Raw genomic sequence first — 15,943 nt, forward strand, 5'->3', positions numbered from 1 at the left:
CGGGAAAGAGAACAAGAGCATAAGCAGAGACAAACTTTCTAGTCACACAAACAGACATATCAATTCTTATAAAGCATTCCTCAGACTAACAAAGGACAAAAAGTGCAAATGAGCCAAGCTGGCGCCAGGACACCGAGAGCCACCATCAATCATGACAAGCATCAATCACCCCTGGCTTTGATTGACTCCGCCACTGAAGTCATCTTTCGCAGGGACTCCTGTCTGTCACCACAGTAATGATGATCTAAAGCAAGTATTTTTCCCTTGGGAATTTGTTTATGTTCTGAGGCTGCCTCGGATCAGTGCTTACCTACTAAATCAAGTGCTCAGCGTCTTGAGTATGGAGGCAAGTGTGTGTGTAATGAGTCTAATTTTTTTAGCTGTCTGTCTGTGCTTAAAGTTCTTAGTCAATCTGTCTGGTGACTGGTAATCCTCAAGATGTTTCCACCCATAGAAACCGATTAAAATGGAGGGTTGAAAACATAAATCAAATTATTTTCATGTTAAAGTTACCCATGATTGCTTGTATAACATCGATCCAGATGCTCCCTAATCGATGGTGTCTACTTCTACTCCACAGAGGGCCAGCTACCAATAGGCTGCTCTTTGTTTTGACAATTTTGACAGTTTTCTCGAGTGTCTGTGCAATTATATTGATAGTTAGAGGACATATAGAGCATCTGAAAGACAGATACATTTTCCAAGACTATCAGAGTCAGCGCAATAATTAAGTAGGTACCTTTACTCTCTCTGAAAAAGATAATAATACTATCTGTACTTGCTAATGCTATACACTTTAAGGTGTAAGAACATTTGAAAGTACCTTTATGTGGAGCTTTTATTGTTTTACTGTCTTTAAAAAATCATCATTTTTGTTATTTTTAAATATGTAAAAGTTTAATTGTTTGTCTCCTAGCAAGAAATAATCTCCGAATGAGCCCCCTCTGATCTCAACCCTTGAATTTTCAGATTCCTTTGATTCCCAACAACCTCTATGTCTTCCTCTGTAAGGTTCCTGTTAACCCTGCCGATCAGTATAATTTCCCAACACCGACCTCTCAGGTGGCCCACTCTTTCACAGAGCATTCCTAACTCCACCCCGAACCCCCTCCCCTGGAAAAGCGCTCAAATCCCTCAAGGATCACACTCATTACAGCGAGGGGAATGTTTAATCTTGCTCCTAAATAGTTTATTTTACTTGGAAAGGAATGAAAAAAAGGAAGACCATTACCTCCAGTGATGAATTTACTCTAAGACATAAAAGGGAAAATCAATGGAGCACGGTTGGTCTGAGGTCGGCTGTGTGTGTGTATGTGAGTGTGATAAGCTCACTAAATGAAATAGAGATATTCAGTGAGCGTAGCCCTTGGTGCTCTGAGGTGAAGTGTGTTTGATTCTCATGGGAAGACAACAGAGGTGAAGGGGGGAATTGTAATGGAACTCCAATGACTTATGGGCAGGACCCAGCAGTCGATGGGTTTGTTTATATTGACTAAGTCTCAAGATCTACTTGATATTTGAAGAGTAAATGACCACTAAGAAAATGTGAAAAAGAAGGAAAAGAGATGACTTGTGGCAAATACTTTAATAAACCCAAAAAAAAGGCATGAATTATTAAGTGCCATAAAATGTTTCACTAAAAAAAAAATTGTAATTAATGGGGTTATCCCGATAAGATTTCTTGTCCCCCATATAGAATCTTTTGCCAATACAGAGTTCCTGACTGATACCTGATTTCATCATCATTGATTCCTTAAAATCAAAGACTTTTAGGTGCTTGAAAGCTCAGTAGCATTACAATGCAATCAAATTCACCCTAACATTTGATAGCGACAAATATTTAGTCCCAACAGTTTCTGCAGATCATCTTTATGTTTCTTGACTTAGATACAGGTCCTTCTCAAAATATTAGCATATTGTGATAAAGTTCATTATTTTCCATAATGTCATGATGAAAATTTAACATTCATATATTTTAGATTCATTGCACACTAACTGAAATATTTCAGGTCTTTTATTGTCTTAATACGGATGATTGTGGCATACAGCTCATGAAAACCCAAAATTCCTATCTCACAAAATTAGCATATTTCATCCGACCAAAAAAAGAAAAGTGTTTTTAATACAAAAAACGTCAACCTTCAAATAATCATGTACAGTTATGCACTCAATACTTGGTCGGGAATCCTTTGGCAGAAATGACTGCTTCAATGCGGTGTGGCATGGAGGCAATCAGCCTGTGGCACTGCTGAGGTCTTATGGAGGCCCAGGATGCTTCGATAGCGGCCTTTAGGTCATCCAGAGTGTTGGGTCTTGAGTCTCTCAACGTTCTTTTCACAATATCCCACAGATTCTCTATGGGGTTCAGGTCAGGAGAGTTGGCAGGCCAATTGAGCACAGTGATACCATGGTCAGTAAACCATTTACCAGTGGTTTTGGCACTGTGAGCAGGTGCCAGGTCGTGCTGAAAAATGAAATCTTCATCTCCATAAAGCTTTTCAGCAGATGGAAGCATGAAGTGCTTCGAAATCTCCTGATAGCTAGCTGCATTGACCCTGCCCTTGATAAAACACAGTGGATCAACACCAGCAGCTGACACGGCACCCCAGACCATCACTGACTGTGGGTACTTGACACTGGACTTCTGGCATTTTGGCATTTCCTTCTCCCCAGTCTTCCTCCAGACTCTGGCACCTTGATTTCCAAATGACATGCAGAATTTGCTTTCATCCGAAAAAAAGTACTTTGGACCACTGAGCAACAGTCCAGTGCTGCTTCTCTGTAGCCCAGGTCAGGCGCTTCTGCCGCTGTTTCTGGTTCAAAAGTGGCTTAACCTGGGGAATGCAGCACCTGTAGCCCATTTCCTGCACACGCCTGTGCACGGTGGCTCTGGATGTTTCTACTCCAAACTCAGTCCACTGCTTCCGCAGGTCCCCCAAGGTCTGGAATTGGCCCTTCTCCACAATCTTCCTCAGGGTCCGGTCACCTCTTCTCGTTGTGCAGCGTTTTCTGCCACACTTTTTCCTTCCCACAGACTTCCCACTGAGGTGCCTTGATACAGCACTCTGGGAACAGCCGATTCGTTCAGAAATTTCTTTCTGTGTCTTACCCTCTTGCTTGAGGGTGTCAATAGTGGCCTTCTGGACAGCAGTCAGGTCGGCAGTCTTACCCATGATTGGGGTTTGGAGTGATGAACCAGGCTGGGAGTTTTAAAGGCCTCAGGAATCTTTTGCAGGTGTTTAGAGTTAACTTGTTGATTCAGATGATTAGGTTCATAGCTCGTTTAGAGACCTTTTTAATGATATGCTAATTTTGTGAGATAGGAATTTTGGGTTTTCATGAGCTGTATGCCAAAATCATCCGTATTAAGACAATAAAAGACCTGAAATATTTCAGTTAGTGTGCAATGAATCTAAAATATATGAATGTTAAATTTTCATCATGACATTATGGAAAATAATGAACTTTATCACAATATGCTAATATTTTGAGAAGGACCTGTATATCTGACTTACATTCACCTATAGCAATCAGCATATTCAAGCCTTGGTAATGTCAATTATCTTTTTATACACTGCAGTTTGCTTAAGTGTTAAGCTAATGCAATTCAATTCAGTTTTATTTATATAGCACCAATTCACAACACATGTTGTCTCAAGGCACTTCACAACACTCAGGTACATACATTCCACTAATCCTAACCATTGAACAGTACAGTCAAAGTTATTTATTTATTCAAATTGGATAAAAAGTTTTTCTATCTAAGGAAACCCAGCAGATTGCATCCAGTCAGTGACTTGCAGCATTCCATCCTCCTGGATGAGCATGTAGAGACAGTGGACAGTCACTGGCGTTGACTTTGCAGCAATCCCTCATACTGAGCATGCATGTAGCGACAGAGGAGAGGAAAAACTCCCTTTTAACAGGAAGAAACCTCCAGCAGAACCAGGCTCAGTGTGAGCGACCATCTGCCACGACTGACTGGGGATTAGAGAGAACAGAGCAAAGACACAAAGAGAACAAAGAAGCACTGATCCATGAGTACTTTCTATGGGAAGGAAAAGTAAACATTAATGGATGTAGCTCCTTTAGTTGTTTCACCTAGAAAGAAAGAACAGATAAACTCTGAGCCAGTTTTTAAGGTTAGTCTGAAAGAGAGCACATATAATTAGTTACAGTTAAGCTCAGTCAATCGCCATGTCTAGGAGAGAGAAAGGGTTAAACACTAAAAGACAGGGCTATGTGGATCATCTGTAGAGGGTGAGCATTAAGCTGTTGCCTGCAGAAGCTTGGACGATTCCCCTCTCCAGAAAGGTGTCACAGGTAGATACAGAGTCAGGCCAGGTGTAGCTTCTAGGAAGAGAAAAGAGAGAGAACATAAAGTTAAAAGCTTAAATAACAGCAAATAAGGGAAAATTGCAGAGTAGTGTGAGAATGTAGCGAAGAGGGTGAAAGTGGTCGTTATGTCCTCCAGCAGCCTAAGCCTATAGCAGCATAACTACACAGATAGTTTCAGTTCAGATCATTTAGTTAAACGGTGCTTATTTACAACAATGTCGTCTCAAGGCACCCCACAAATGGTCCCACTGATGGTCATTGTTATACTAAAAACCACAAGGATTGGGATACCTCTCTCCGTCAGACTGATTATAACCATTGGAAAAGAGAAGGGATCATGCAGGTAGCAGAAATGGAGGGTGTGTTTGCACCTCAACCATAACTGAGCCGGTTTAGGCTAAACCTGACTCCCCCTTACTCCAACCAACAGAGAGGAAGGAAGGCTCCCTCCCTGATAAACTAAGCCACTCTAACTATAAGCTTTATCAAAAAGGAAAGTTTTAAGCCTAGCCTTAAAAGTAGACAGGGTGTCCGCCTCACGGACTAAAACCGGGAGCTGGTTCCGCAGGAGAGGAGCCTGATAACTAAAGGATCTGCCTCCCATTCTACTTCTAGAGACTCTAGGAACTCTAGGAAACTAATGCTAGCATGTTTACTTTCTGTTTTAATATGAATTGGTGATAATTCTGCTGATAGCATATTTCATTACAGGTCAACTTAGTCGTGCAGACAAAACATATAGCAAAAATTGCTCTCTTGCTTGAACTTATAACTTTGCTTTGAACATCATAAATTCTAATGACTAGTGTTTCACCTGCACTCTATGCTGCTTTAGTGCAACAAAACAATTATTATAATGTCATTGTAATGTAGAAAAAAACTAATTATTAGGGATGATCTGGAGTCATTAGATCAACAAAATAATGTACTAATGTAATGTAATATAACACAGTATTGCACAAATAGGCTGTAAGTGTGGCTGATAAATAGACGATAAACCAACAACCAATATTTGGTATTATGATTTTTCAGGGACTCCATGTTCTGATTATTTAAAAATGTCTTGATATGTGGGATCATATATGGACACCCCCAGTCCTTTTTCCACCTATGTGGAGTTAGGTTAACTGACAATGCTAATTGTAATCATTATATTTGTTTAATGTGTTTTTTTTTTAGAATGAGTCGTATCCATGGCAGATGTAGGTTTAACGTAATCTGTTTTTTGGGGGTTTTTTTGCCCATGTTTCTTTCTAACTGAAGGTAATCTTAGCATTTTGGATTTGCCCAGCCAGAGTCCTTGCTTGAATCAATTAGAGAATCTGCAGAGGGAGCTAAAGATTAGGAGACCCTCTAAGCTCCAAGACATTGTCAAAAATAAATTGTCAAAATACCAGTGAAAAGGTCCAAGAAGCTCTTTTCAAAATTGATACTGCTTTTACTTTTTGTCATTTTTCAAACAATCCTCATTCATTTTCATAAGAAACAAAGAAAAAAAAGATTTTTAAAGTCAAATCTGCCAGGAGAATAAATACTATTGGGCTTAACTGGGCTATATGCAATATTTCAGGTAAGAGTTCTTTGGAAATTCCTTTCTTGGTATGAAATATTATTTTGTACAATGTATTTTAAAGATTTTCTAAATAATCTGGAGCACATGTGCATTTGTCAGGATCCAAGAAACAAGCTGCATTAAGATCTAGTTTAAAGCGTGTTATTTTGTAAGGTCCTGTTATTTGCTAAGTGTCACTACGTGGTACGTAAGCAAAAGTATTCTACAAATTGTGTATAAAAGTTTGGTAGACAGTGTTTTAAGTTTCGATATGTTGGCGCAGCATGGGAATCTGTGTATTCTGAGAATTGATGTACTTCAGAGGACTGTGCGTATTTCCTCCAACCTTATTGGAAATCCACAAAGACAATTACAAACTATATATGATGAATGCATTAGGAGTAAGGCCACTGCACATTGATGATGCGATACGACCATGAGGGAGACTTCATAGAATACCTGCAGCACCTAGAAACATATAAAAGAATTCCTTTGTGCTGAATGCTTAAAACAGCAAACACTAAAAGGGTTACACGCTATGAAATTTAACCTGACTAATAGCTTTAAGTTAAGCACACCAGCCACTAGAAGTGAAAAGTGACAGTACTTACAAAAATAGTCCTGTTCTGAACTTACACTTTGCCAGTATTTTCACATTTTCTTTTCTATTTCTGTACAGGTCTCCAGTTTGATGTGGAACCATCCATCCTGGAGGGAAAACTGGAAGAGAGTCCCAGGAGCTCTGTCATGCTGACACCAGTGTCCGAGGTTTCCTCTGTGGAGCTGGTCACCCTTTCCTCTCCTCAGATTTCACCTTCCTCGCAGCTCACAGAGACAGCGTCGGATATCAGCACCCCAGAGGGTGCCGAGGTCACAGAGGCCACTGAGACCTCCGTAGCTATATGTCTGACCAGCGAGTCAGGTAGCGTTGCAGACCCATCCATCACAACTGGGGAGCCATGCATGGATGACAACAAAGACCCCAAGAAGAGCAAAGTTCACCTACACTGTCCCATCTGTAAAGTCACAGTCAACTCCACCTCCCAAATGGAAGCACATAATAGCGGTACAATCACAATGTGACCCTGATTTGTGCACTTTTCACTTGAAAAACACCAATGTTTCAAAAAAGCCACTTACATTTGTTGTTGAAATGTCTTGTAAAGAAGGGCTTTAGATAACCAAGAACCTGTCAAATCTCTGCTCTTTGTCTACCAGGTACTAAGCACAAATTGATGCTGGAAGGTCACAGCGTTCTGCCGCGGCATAGGGGCAAAGTAGTGGCAGCTCGAGCTGGTTGCAAGAGCAAGCGACTAGGGAGCAAAAGCAGCATCGGGGTGCCTAGCAAGAACTTCCAGTGTGAAGTGTGCGAGATCTTTGTGAATTCTGAAACCCAACTTAGCCAGGTAAATTCAATATGTACATTATGATTTATATATGTTTATACCATAGCACATTATATTTTTAAAAATGGGGAGAAAATGTGTTGGATAAGAGCTAAACATTATAACACAGGCATAACTTTATGACCATTGATAGGTGAAATAAATACCACTGAGCGGGAAATTCACAAAGCAGTGTAATCTCCTCCAATTTGCCTCAAATATATGCAGGAGCAAACCTGCCAGTTAAGTCTAGGGAAGAACAATTTGCACCTCTTTTTGCATCTAGTCACAGTTTCTTTCTCTTCACGTGCAACCAGAACCAGCAGAACTAATGAAAAGAATGAATAAATATAGAAAAACATTTTATTGATTTTTTTTTATTATTATCACGACCCCCGAACCCAGGACCATCTAATTGCAGGGCAACAGTGCTGCACACTGTGTCACCGTGCAGCCCTAAATAGGGTAAATATTTACAGAATTGTCAGTCAAACACTGACATATCTTGCATGAATGGTGTCCTGGGTGAGCTCCTCCTTCTTTTGCCCCAAACTCCACTACAGTGCAACGGCCAACAGAGCCTAATCTCCCTATTCTCCCCATCAAGCAAGGGGCACCTACTCAACACAGGGGCTACCACCTCCCTATGCATAAAAGCAATATAAAACTTGTTGAGAGTGTAAATGACAGATAAATATTGTTTTTTTTTTTTTCTAATATGATCTTTGGACCACCACATTTAGTTTCAGAATTAGAAGCACTAAATAAACTCAGGTTTGCAAACTTGTTACACCCACAAATATTGCATTTATTGCACCTCTTAGTGGGTGGGAAAGTTATGCAGCAGGTGAATTTGTTTTCTCCAAGTAGTGTTAGAAGCAGAAAACATAAGTATTGAAGCAAATCTGACAAGGGCTAAACTTTGACAGTAAAACCACTCAGTTAGTGCTTCCCCCAAACCGTAACTCTTGTGGAGTCTTCCTAGCCTGCAGTGGTCAGTATGTATCCAAAATGGTCCAAAGAAGGAACAAATATCAACTATGACACTGGCTGTCTAATCTGCCTGAGATTTGAAAACTCTCCCATTTAGTCGGATACAGCAGATTCTCCATAGACTGAGTCTACTGGATTCAGGGCTCCATTGGTAGCATAAGGGACCATTCACCATTAGGCAGATAGTCTTAGTAAAATGCCTTATGGGTGTTTTTTCGCATTGATTAATAAGAAATAGAAAGTTATTGGTCATAAATAAATGACAGAACCTTTTAAAACCAGGAAAAATAGAAATTGAATGGTAGCAGAAAAAAAAATCAACTGAAATGTCTGAAACTCTGAACTTCCAAGCTTTCTTTTATGTTGTGAAAGGTATAACGAAGGCATATGAGGGACTTGGAGGAGGTCCTACAGATTTGTCAAAGCGTACCAAGCGAGAGTGCTGCTAACCTGATATGAGTTTGTACAAAACGCCATAGAAGTGATTTTGACTCTGCTGGGAAATGCACTCCAGGCACAAAATGCCTGACAGTGAAGAAAACATTCCCCACAATTTCCTCAGCTCTGCTCCATGGAGGATTGATATGGCTGAAGCATTGGTCAGAAAACAAAACCGCTTGCAGAATGTTATAATTTGCAATGAACACCAGTAGCTTAATATTGTTTGTTTAGCTTCACATCGCATTCACCTCTAATCTTCTGCATTAAAGATGATGTTCGGTTAGCAATAAATATGAATGATGGAATTTCAAAGACTGTGTTTAATCCGAAAGATAATTTTATCTTTGATGCAAGTAATGTGAGGAGCTTTTTTAGTAGCTCATGCACACGAATAAAGCCATTAAGAGCACATTTAAGCTGCTATTTTTTATCACTGAGCAGATATCATCAAAATACTCAGTGATTAGGCATTTATTTGCCACTTATTGCAAGCTACTGTGCCATATGTGTTACTCGGGGAGTAATTTTTCTCCTTTTGATGTTGACTTAATACTATTTCTGTGAGTCATGAGACTGTCTACACTGGAGTGGAATGTGGAAAAAAAAATAGAGAATGTGCTGGCATGTGTTAGAGCACCCAGTCTGCTTTAACCCTAAATGCATTCCACCAGTTTTTTATAAACACCCTCCCTCCCAGGACGACAAAAGCCTGTAGGTACTGAAGCCAGCAAAGCAGTGCAAGGCAGCTTCAAAAAAGTAATGCAGTGTGATTTCTGTGCACCTCAGTCATACCCAGTTTGTATTTATTTTTCAGCCGACAACATTTGAGGTTGTTCCGCTGTGGTACAAAAGATGCTTGTGAGCTAGCTAATGGTATTTCTGCTGGTCTCTGCAGCACATGAACAGCAGAAGGCACAAGGATCGGCTGGCCGGAAAACCGCCCAAACCCAAATTTACCCCCCACAGCAAAAGCCAGCCGAGCTCCAGCTTAGTGGTAAGTCTCAGCCCGAAGACAGGGACAAACAAAAACACGGTCACGCAAATATGCATGCATCCCCAAACACACTCATGGAAGACAATCAAGACATAATTATGTTTCTTTACAGCAGATATACTTTAATGTGGTGTATACATTTGCCAGAACTGGATCATTTTAGTTACACTCTCAAAGCTAATTGTGTTTTCACAACAACTCTTCATTACATACAGGAAAAACATAGAATTACATGGCTTTTAAAGGTCTCTACAGTGTATCATTTTGTGACAGCATGCCTGAGTCTCTAATGTCAGAGAGGTTAAACACACTCTTACAGTGAGTCCTCTACCCTTGAGACAAGTCTAAATTAGTCCTGCTCTCCTCACAATCCAGCTCTGGCAACAGCAGCCTGAATCAGCACTCCAAATTAATCACTTTTCTACTCCTGTCATATATACACCTCCACCACTTCTTCTCCTCCTCCTCCTCCTCCTCCTCCTTCATCCTACAGAACGTGAGATGGAGTGGCTATGCTGGTGTGGCTGTGTCTGCCATGAAGAAATCGTTCACCCAGTGCAACCTCGCCTCTCTCTCCTCGCAGGTCAGTGGCAGGAAAGGCTGAGACTGCGGTTGGATTAGGGGGCGAGAGTTTGTGCTGGCTCAGCTCTAGGTGTGCCTATGTGCACGGGACTAATCAAAGAAAACACTTTTACATTAAAGGGGTGGCTCTGATTTTTTTTTTTTATACTGTGGACAGTAGAGGTAAAGTTTACCTCTCTACCTCTGTTTAAGCTTTATTGCCAGCACAGTAGAACCTAGCATGTGGTACAAATACCATATGCTAGGAACTACTGTTCCTGAGGTGCGTTTTTAGCAAAACCTCCTCTATGATTTAGCAGGAGACAGATTTGTAAAGCTGTTTACATCTCAGTATTTTACAAAGCCATTCGTGCTCTTTGATTTATTTTTACAATTTCTCACAGTTCAGCCACAAACGTAACAGATTTTTGGTGATGTTTTCAAAGTGAAGAGAAAATGAAACATAATTTTTAAAGTTGTTGAATATAAAACTTGAAAAGTGCAGAGAGCATTTACGCCCAACCTTCTTTACTTTAATACCTCCAAATAAAATCCTAAACAATCGACTGCCTGGGTCAGCCTGGGTCAGCAAGAAAGCTGTGGAGAAGTATAAAGCAGGTTTTGGTTGTAATTGTTCATCACCTGGAAATTAAAAGAGTTTGACAATTCAAGCAGGACATAGCCGTCCACTTAAACTGACAGGCAAGGTAGGACTGCATTATTCAGAGAAGTAGCGGAAAGGCCCAGGATAACTTTGGAGGGAACTGCAGAGACCCACAGTGGCAAGAACAACACCTATTTTTGAAGGAAAGCCATAAGCCATTTAGTGGAGACAAGTAAGATGTGGGAAACAGGTACTATGGCCAAATGAGACCATAATTAAACTTTTTAGCTTACATGTGTGCACAACAGCATGCACAACGTAAAATATTTTGGTAGCAGCTATTTTAAACAGTATACTTAGTAAAAATATATAACACAAAAGACCTGCAGCTGTAGTTACAGTAAAAAGTGGTTTTACAAAGCATTGATTCAGTTGGGCCAATATAAAGCATGTCACAGTGTTCAGATTTGATTTAAATTTAAATTTGTGAAATATGTTTAAAAACATTTGTCATTTCTCTTTCACACACAATTTTCTGCTACTTTGCGTTAGCCTGAAATCCCAATAAAATCTGTTCTGTGGTTATTATTGACCAAAAAGCGAAAAAGTTTAAGGCGTGTGACTACATTTGCAACACACTGTTTTTTTAAGGCTTCCATTGTGATTTGTTCTTTGTGAACAGCATTTCAACCATGTAGGCTCACTGATATTGGTGTTAGCAGCAGTGATCAACACAAAACTGTGATCAGTTTTATTTTGTAGTTTTCCTATATTTTGCCGTTTAGTTTTGCACTGGGAGCTCTCTGCCCTTCCATTTGCATATGCAGGAACCCTGGGGCAGGTAGAAGCAGCAGCAAACACCCCTAGGGTACAGAACAGAGCAGACGTCTACAACAACTGACATGACACTGATTAGGTTGGACACAGTGTAAAAGGGAGGAATGGATGAGGAGCCTCCAGAGGAGGCTCCAAAGGTAACAGCTTAAATACGCAGCTCTCAATGAGATTTACTGGTCGAACCAGGGGAGCTGCTGACATGAGCCTGAACTAATGCTAATGCACAATTAGCATCAACTTGTGGTTATGAGAGGTTTTTATGTTGACAGACATCCATCCAGGAAATAAAAGGTTGTCTTTTAAGCACTTTATAGATTTTATTGTTATAGTTTTTCCCTTATTTTTTACAAAAAATCTATATAGAAAAAAACTTCTAAGCTTTCAACAGTAGAATAATCAGGGTAATTTCTTTGCCTGAGAGAGTAAATCATTTTATATTAAAAGATCACAATGATCCTTTTAATAACTGAGAGCTTCAGGGCTATGTACTTTCTTCAACTTAATGATAACTGTCTCCATGTCATTCTCCTAGTCTATTATTGTCTATAATGTTTATGCAAGTTTGGACACCTGTGGGTAAATTATTATTTCACTTTTTCTTCATGTGGAAAGATGTAAATATAATTTGCTCAAAGGTTTTTTGCATTTTCCTTCACTGCAGCTGAGTGTCTGAATGATGGGCCAATGTTTTTGAGAAACATGTTTGCCCAATCACTGTTGTGTTCTGTCCTCCTTGTGTTCTTCTCTTGCTTCTTACCAATCCCCCATTCCTGTCTTCTCCAGACCAAACTGGCTTTGCAGAAACAGCTGACCAAGAGTTTGACAACTGGCTTCCTGCCCAGCCCCCTCACCCCACCAACTCTGTGCACAGTGGCGAACCCGCTGGCTCTGCGCCACCCGCTGGGCACCACCACATTCATCCACACCCCGTTTCTGGGCCCTGCACTGTTTCGGCCTGCACCTGGGCCGCTGCGGCCCTCACACACACCCATCATCTTCTCCCCCTACTAAGGACTTAACCGACCTCCCAGTTAAGCTTTAGCCCTGTCTCTTTACCAAATCCAAGGCCCTCGTTTTAGTGTGACCACACAACAAAGGTCACATCCAAACTATGCAGCCCATCTATCTTAAAATGGGAAGAGTGCACAATTTCCAATTTATCACCAGGCCTGATGGCCTGAGAGCTCTTCTCATCATAAAGGCCAAGATCCCCCATAATGCCTTCTTTCTGCTCCTTTTATGGTGACCTTAGGAGCAGCACAGGCCTCCAGAAAGTGACTGGCAAAATGAGGCCGCTTTTATAGCCATTTCATGGGTCGACATGGTTTAAATTATGAATATTATTGTGTAATTTATTAGAAAACATAAATAGATAAATCTAGATGTATGTTTAGTGTGGTTGCCACAAAATAAGGTCCCTTTACTTGATGCTCTTATAAAACCTTTTTATCTTATATGTTTGGTTGTTGAGGGTCCTTAAACCAGCTGAAGCAAAGCCATGTGTGTATGGCTGCAGAGGCCAGTCTCACTTATCAGTGTTTTCAGCTGACAGACTTAAGCAATGCTGTTGCATGGTGTTGTGGATATGGTAAAAAACCATACCACATCTTAGCTTAAAGGTAGAGTTCAGAATTTTATTGTTACATTTTGTTAAAAGGTTAAAAGGAGTTAATGTCTTACCTGCAGTAGATAACACTCTTAAGCTGCAATCACACTGTTTTCTATCTCATCGTTTAGGCAGGCATATTGAAAACCGTGTTTATATGAGTGTAAACAGGACATAATTAAGGTGATTTTGCAGAACATTATGTCTTGTCATGTCTTTGAAGTACATGTGTCACTTTTGTTGCCCTTTTGCTTTGAATAGTGCATGTATCTTGTAACAGTGTGATAGTGTAATATAGTCCTCTGCTACATCAGGATGGTGTACGTTTTTTCATACCAAATACTCAGCTAATCTGGGAATGACATTTGAATGCTCTACCACTACCAGGGGATCAGATAGATTTTTGCCAAATTAATCAAAGAGTAAGTCATTCCTTCAGTTTCAGTTCCTCAGACAAAGCATTTTCATAGGTATTATTCAGTAATATTTGAGTAGTAGTTGTGTAAAATACTGTAGAAGCGGGACACATGTACAATATACATGGCATGCGAGAGCTGCAGAGCTCATGCTATAGAATATTTCCACATGTCCAAAAAACTCTGTGGCAGCCTGGTGTGACACAGAGTGTCAAATACGTAGGAAGATGACACTGGAGCTCTATTCACCTAAAGCAGCATTTTTCTATGCTATGAAATGCAAGGCAGATATGCAATAGTGTGACAAAGGTATTACTGCATTTATTTAGTATAAATTTAGATTAGTTGGTCCCAAGATGAAGCTAGCATATAGCCTAAGGGAAGTCAACGGGGACTTCTACCATCTGAAAACAACTGCAACCACGCAAAATGTCACAGCAGTTTACGCAAAATAAATGTTATCAACACTTTGGTCAGTTATTTATACAGAAGGTGGTGATTATTAACACAGGAAACAGATGTGTATTGTTTGCATGCGTGGCTTCTCTCAAGGTGTTCCAGCCTCCTCTAACATTTCAAATACATGAATGTTAGAATAATTGCTCTCTAGATTGCCCCTAGGAGTGTGTAGATATATGGTTGTTTGCCCTGTGTGACTCTGTGAAGCATGTGAAGAACCAGCACCCCACGACCCTGCAAGATAAGTAGATATCGGCAGGCGATGGATGGACGGAGTTGTTTTAGGAAGGTATAAAGTAGGTCCTGGCCCCTCTCAGACTACCCATTAACATTAGACTCTGAAATTAACTAATCTAGATTTAAACTAAATAAGGAAGCCAAGAAATATTTTACTGATGGTAAGATATTAGCTGCCTATCAACCTTTTAACAGAAACTCACCTCATAAATTCCAAATAATAACTTTAAAGCTTCTCAAGGACAAAATCAACACCTCACTGTAGGTCTATAACTATATATTGTCAGTGTTAAAATGCAAAAAAACTGCATCAACAATATTTGTTTCTTTCTTTTCAAGTAAGAGCCACACGCCCTGCACCCACATTTTTAACTACACCCAGGATTAAGCAGTCCATTTTTTGACCTTTTTTGGATTAAGATCCAAAAAAGGTCAACTTGTCAACTAGCCTTTCTTTCAGTTTCCAAATCTGCCCTTTGGAATCTAAATTCTTGCTTCAGAGTATTTCTCATGCAGTGCTTGGGGTTATGCTCTTCCTAAAGTAGTAGCATGCAAATATTTTTTGCAGCTATAGATGTCTTATCCTGCAAAATTCCCTTTCGTTTCACTCCCTTCCTCACTTCTTTTCCTTTCACCTCACTGCCATCACCTTGATGTTATCCCTGATTTTCTTCTGCTGTGATCTTAGTTTGAGCCGATGAGGAGCAAGGAAATGACTCACACAATCAAAGCACATAATGAGAACACAATGGATAACTTGAAGAGTTGATAGGATTTCAGTGTTTAATTTGATGACAGCGGGTGGGAAGGCTGCTCAGCCACATTGTGATTGACATCCCGGTGCAGTGTCTGAGAGTAGCATGTGGGGGGGATACAAAGCACAGTGCCATGGCAACCACATTAAAAAGCACCTTAAAGCTGGTTTGCTTACGAAAGCAATGAAAATTGTGTTGATGTTCTCTTTTTAATTTGTAGGTGTATGTTTTATAAAGTTAAGAGAATTCTGCTTTGAAAAAAACCAATCAAGTGAGAATGATCACATTATATTTTATCTGTAATGGTGGTAAGTCTCACATTTAAAGCAATACATTCATTATGTTTATGTCTTTGATATCGATGACTTTATCTATTCTCTGCTGTAAACTCCTGAAACAATGTATTGTGTACCCCACCACAGCCAAGGCCAACTCTGGTTTGTTAGTGAAGAGTCATCTGAAATAATAAGCTGCGATGCTTGATGCTCATGGCTGGTCTCCACATGAGAATGGAAGAGGGGGGGAGCCTTTAAGTGCCATATGACACTGCCCCTTTACTTTTCAGTGGAGCAATAGGATCTCTAAGACTTCCACTGAGCAAAAAAATTGTTACGTCAGAGACGAGTGATGTGGAATATCACATATGCAGCGTCGACTTGTCATTGTGCTGTTTGTGCTCGTGTGCCGGCTCCCATGCAGGATATCTGCTGACATTCTCCCTTTTCCTTATGCCGAAAACAAACTCCTGGCTGGGTCTCAAAAAGA

At 40.2% G+C, this 15,943-nt stretch overlaps 1 protein-coding gene across 2 annotated transcripts in view; it reads left to right on the top strand.

Annotated features, from left to right (window-relative positions):
* LOC124863683 (zinc finger protein 385C-like) overlaps window positions 1–14,807 on the top strand; it is a 213,753-nt gene extending 198,946 nt beyond the window's left edge. For both annotated transcript variants that reach the window (XM_047358112.1, XM_047358113.1), the window contains exons 7-11: window positions 6,570–6,956; window positions 7,109–7,296; window positions 9,605–9,703; window positions 10,197–10,286; window positions 12,489–14,807. In XM_047358112.1, coding sequence (XP_047214068.1) covers window positions 6,570–6,956; window positions 7,109–7,296; window positions 9,605–9,703; window positions 10,197–10,286; window positions 12,489–12,716 — 992 coding nt within the window. In that variant the 3' untranslated portion in view covers window positions 12,717–14,807. The remainder of the gene's footprint in view (window positions 1–6,569; window positions 6,957–7,108; window positions 7,297–9,604; window positions 9,704–10,196; window positions 10,287–12,488) is intronic.
* Window positions 14,808–15,943: the final 1,136 nt, after the last annotated feature.

This window comes from Girardinichthys multiradiatus, chromosome Y (genome assembly GCF_021462225.1).
Source record: "Girardinichthys multiradiatus isolate DD_20200921_A chromosome Y, DD_fGirMul_XY1, whole genome shotgun sequence".
Classification (NCBI taxonomy): Eukaryota; Metazoa; Chordata; class Actinopteri; order Cyprinodontiformes; family Goodeidae; genus Girardinichthys; species Girardinichthys multiradiatus.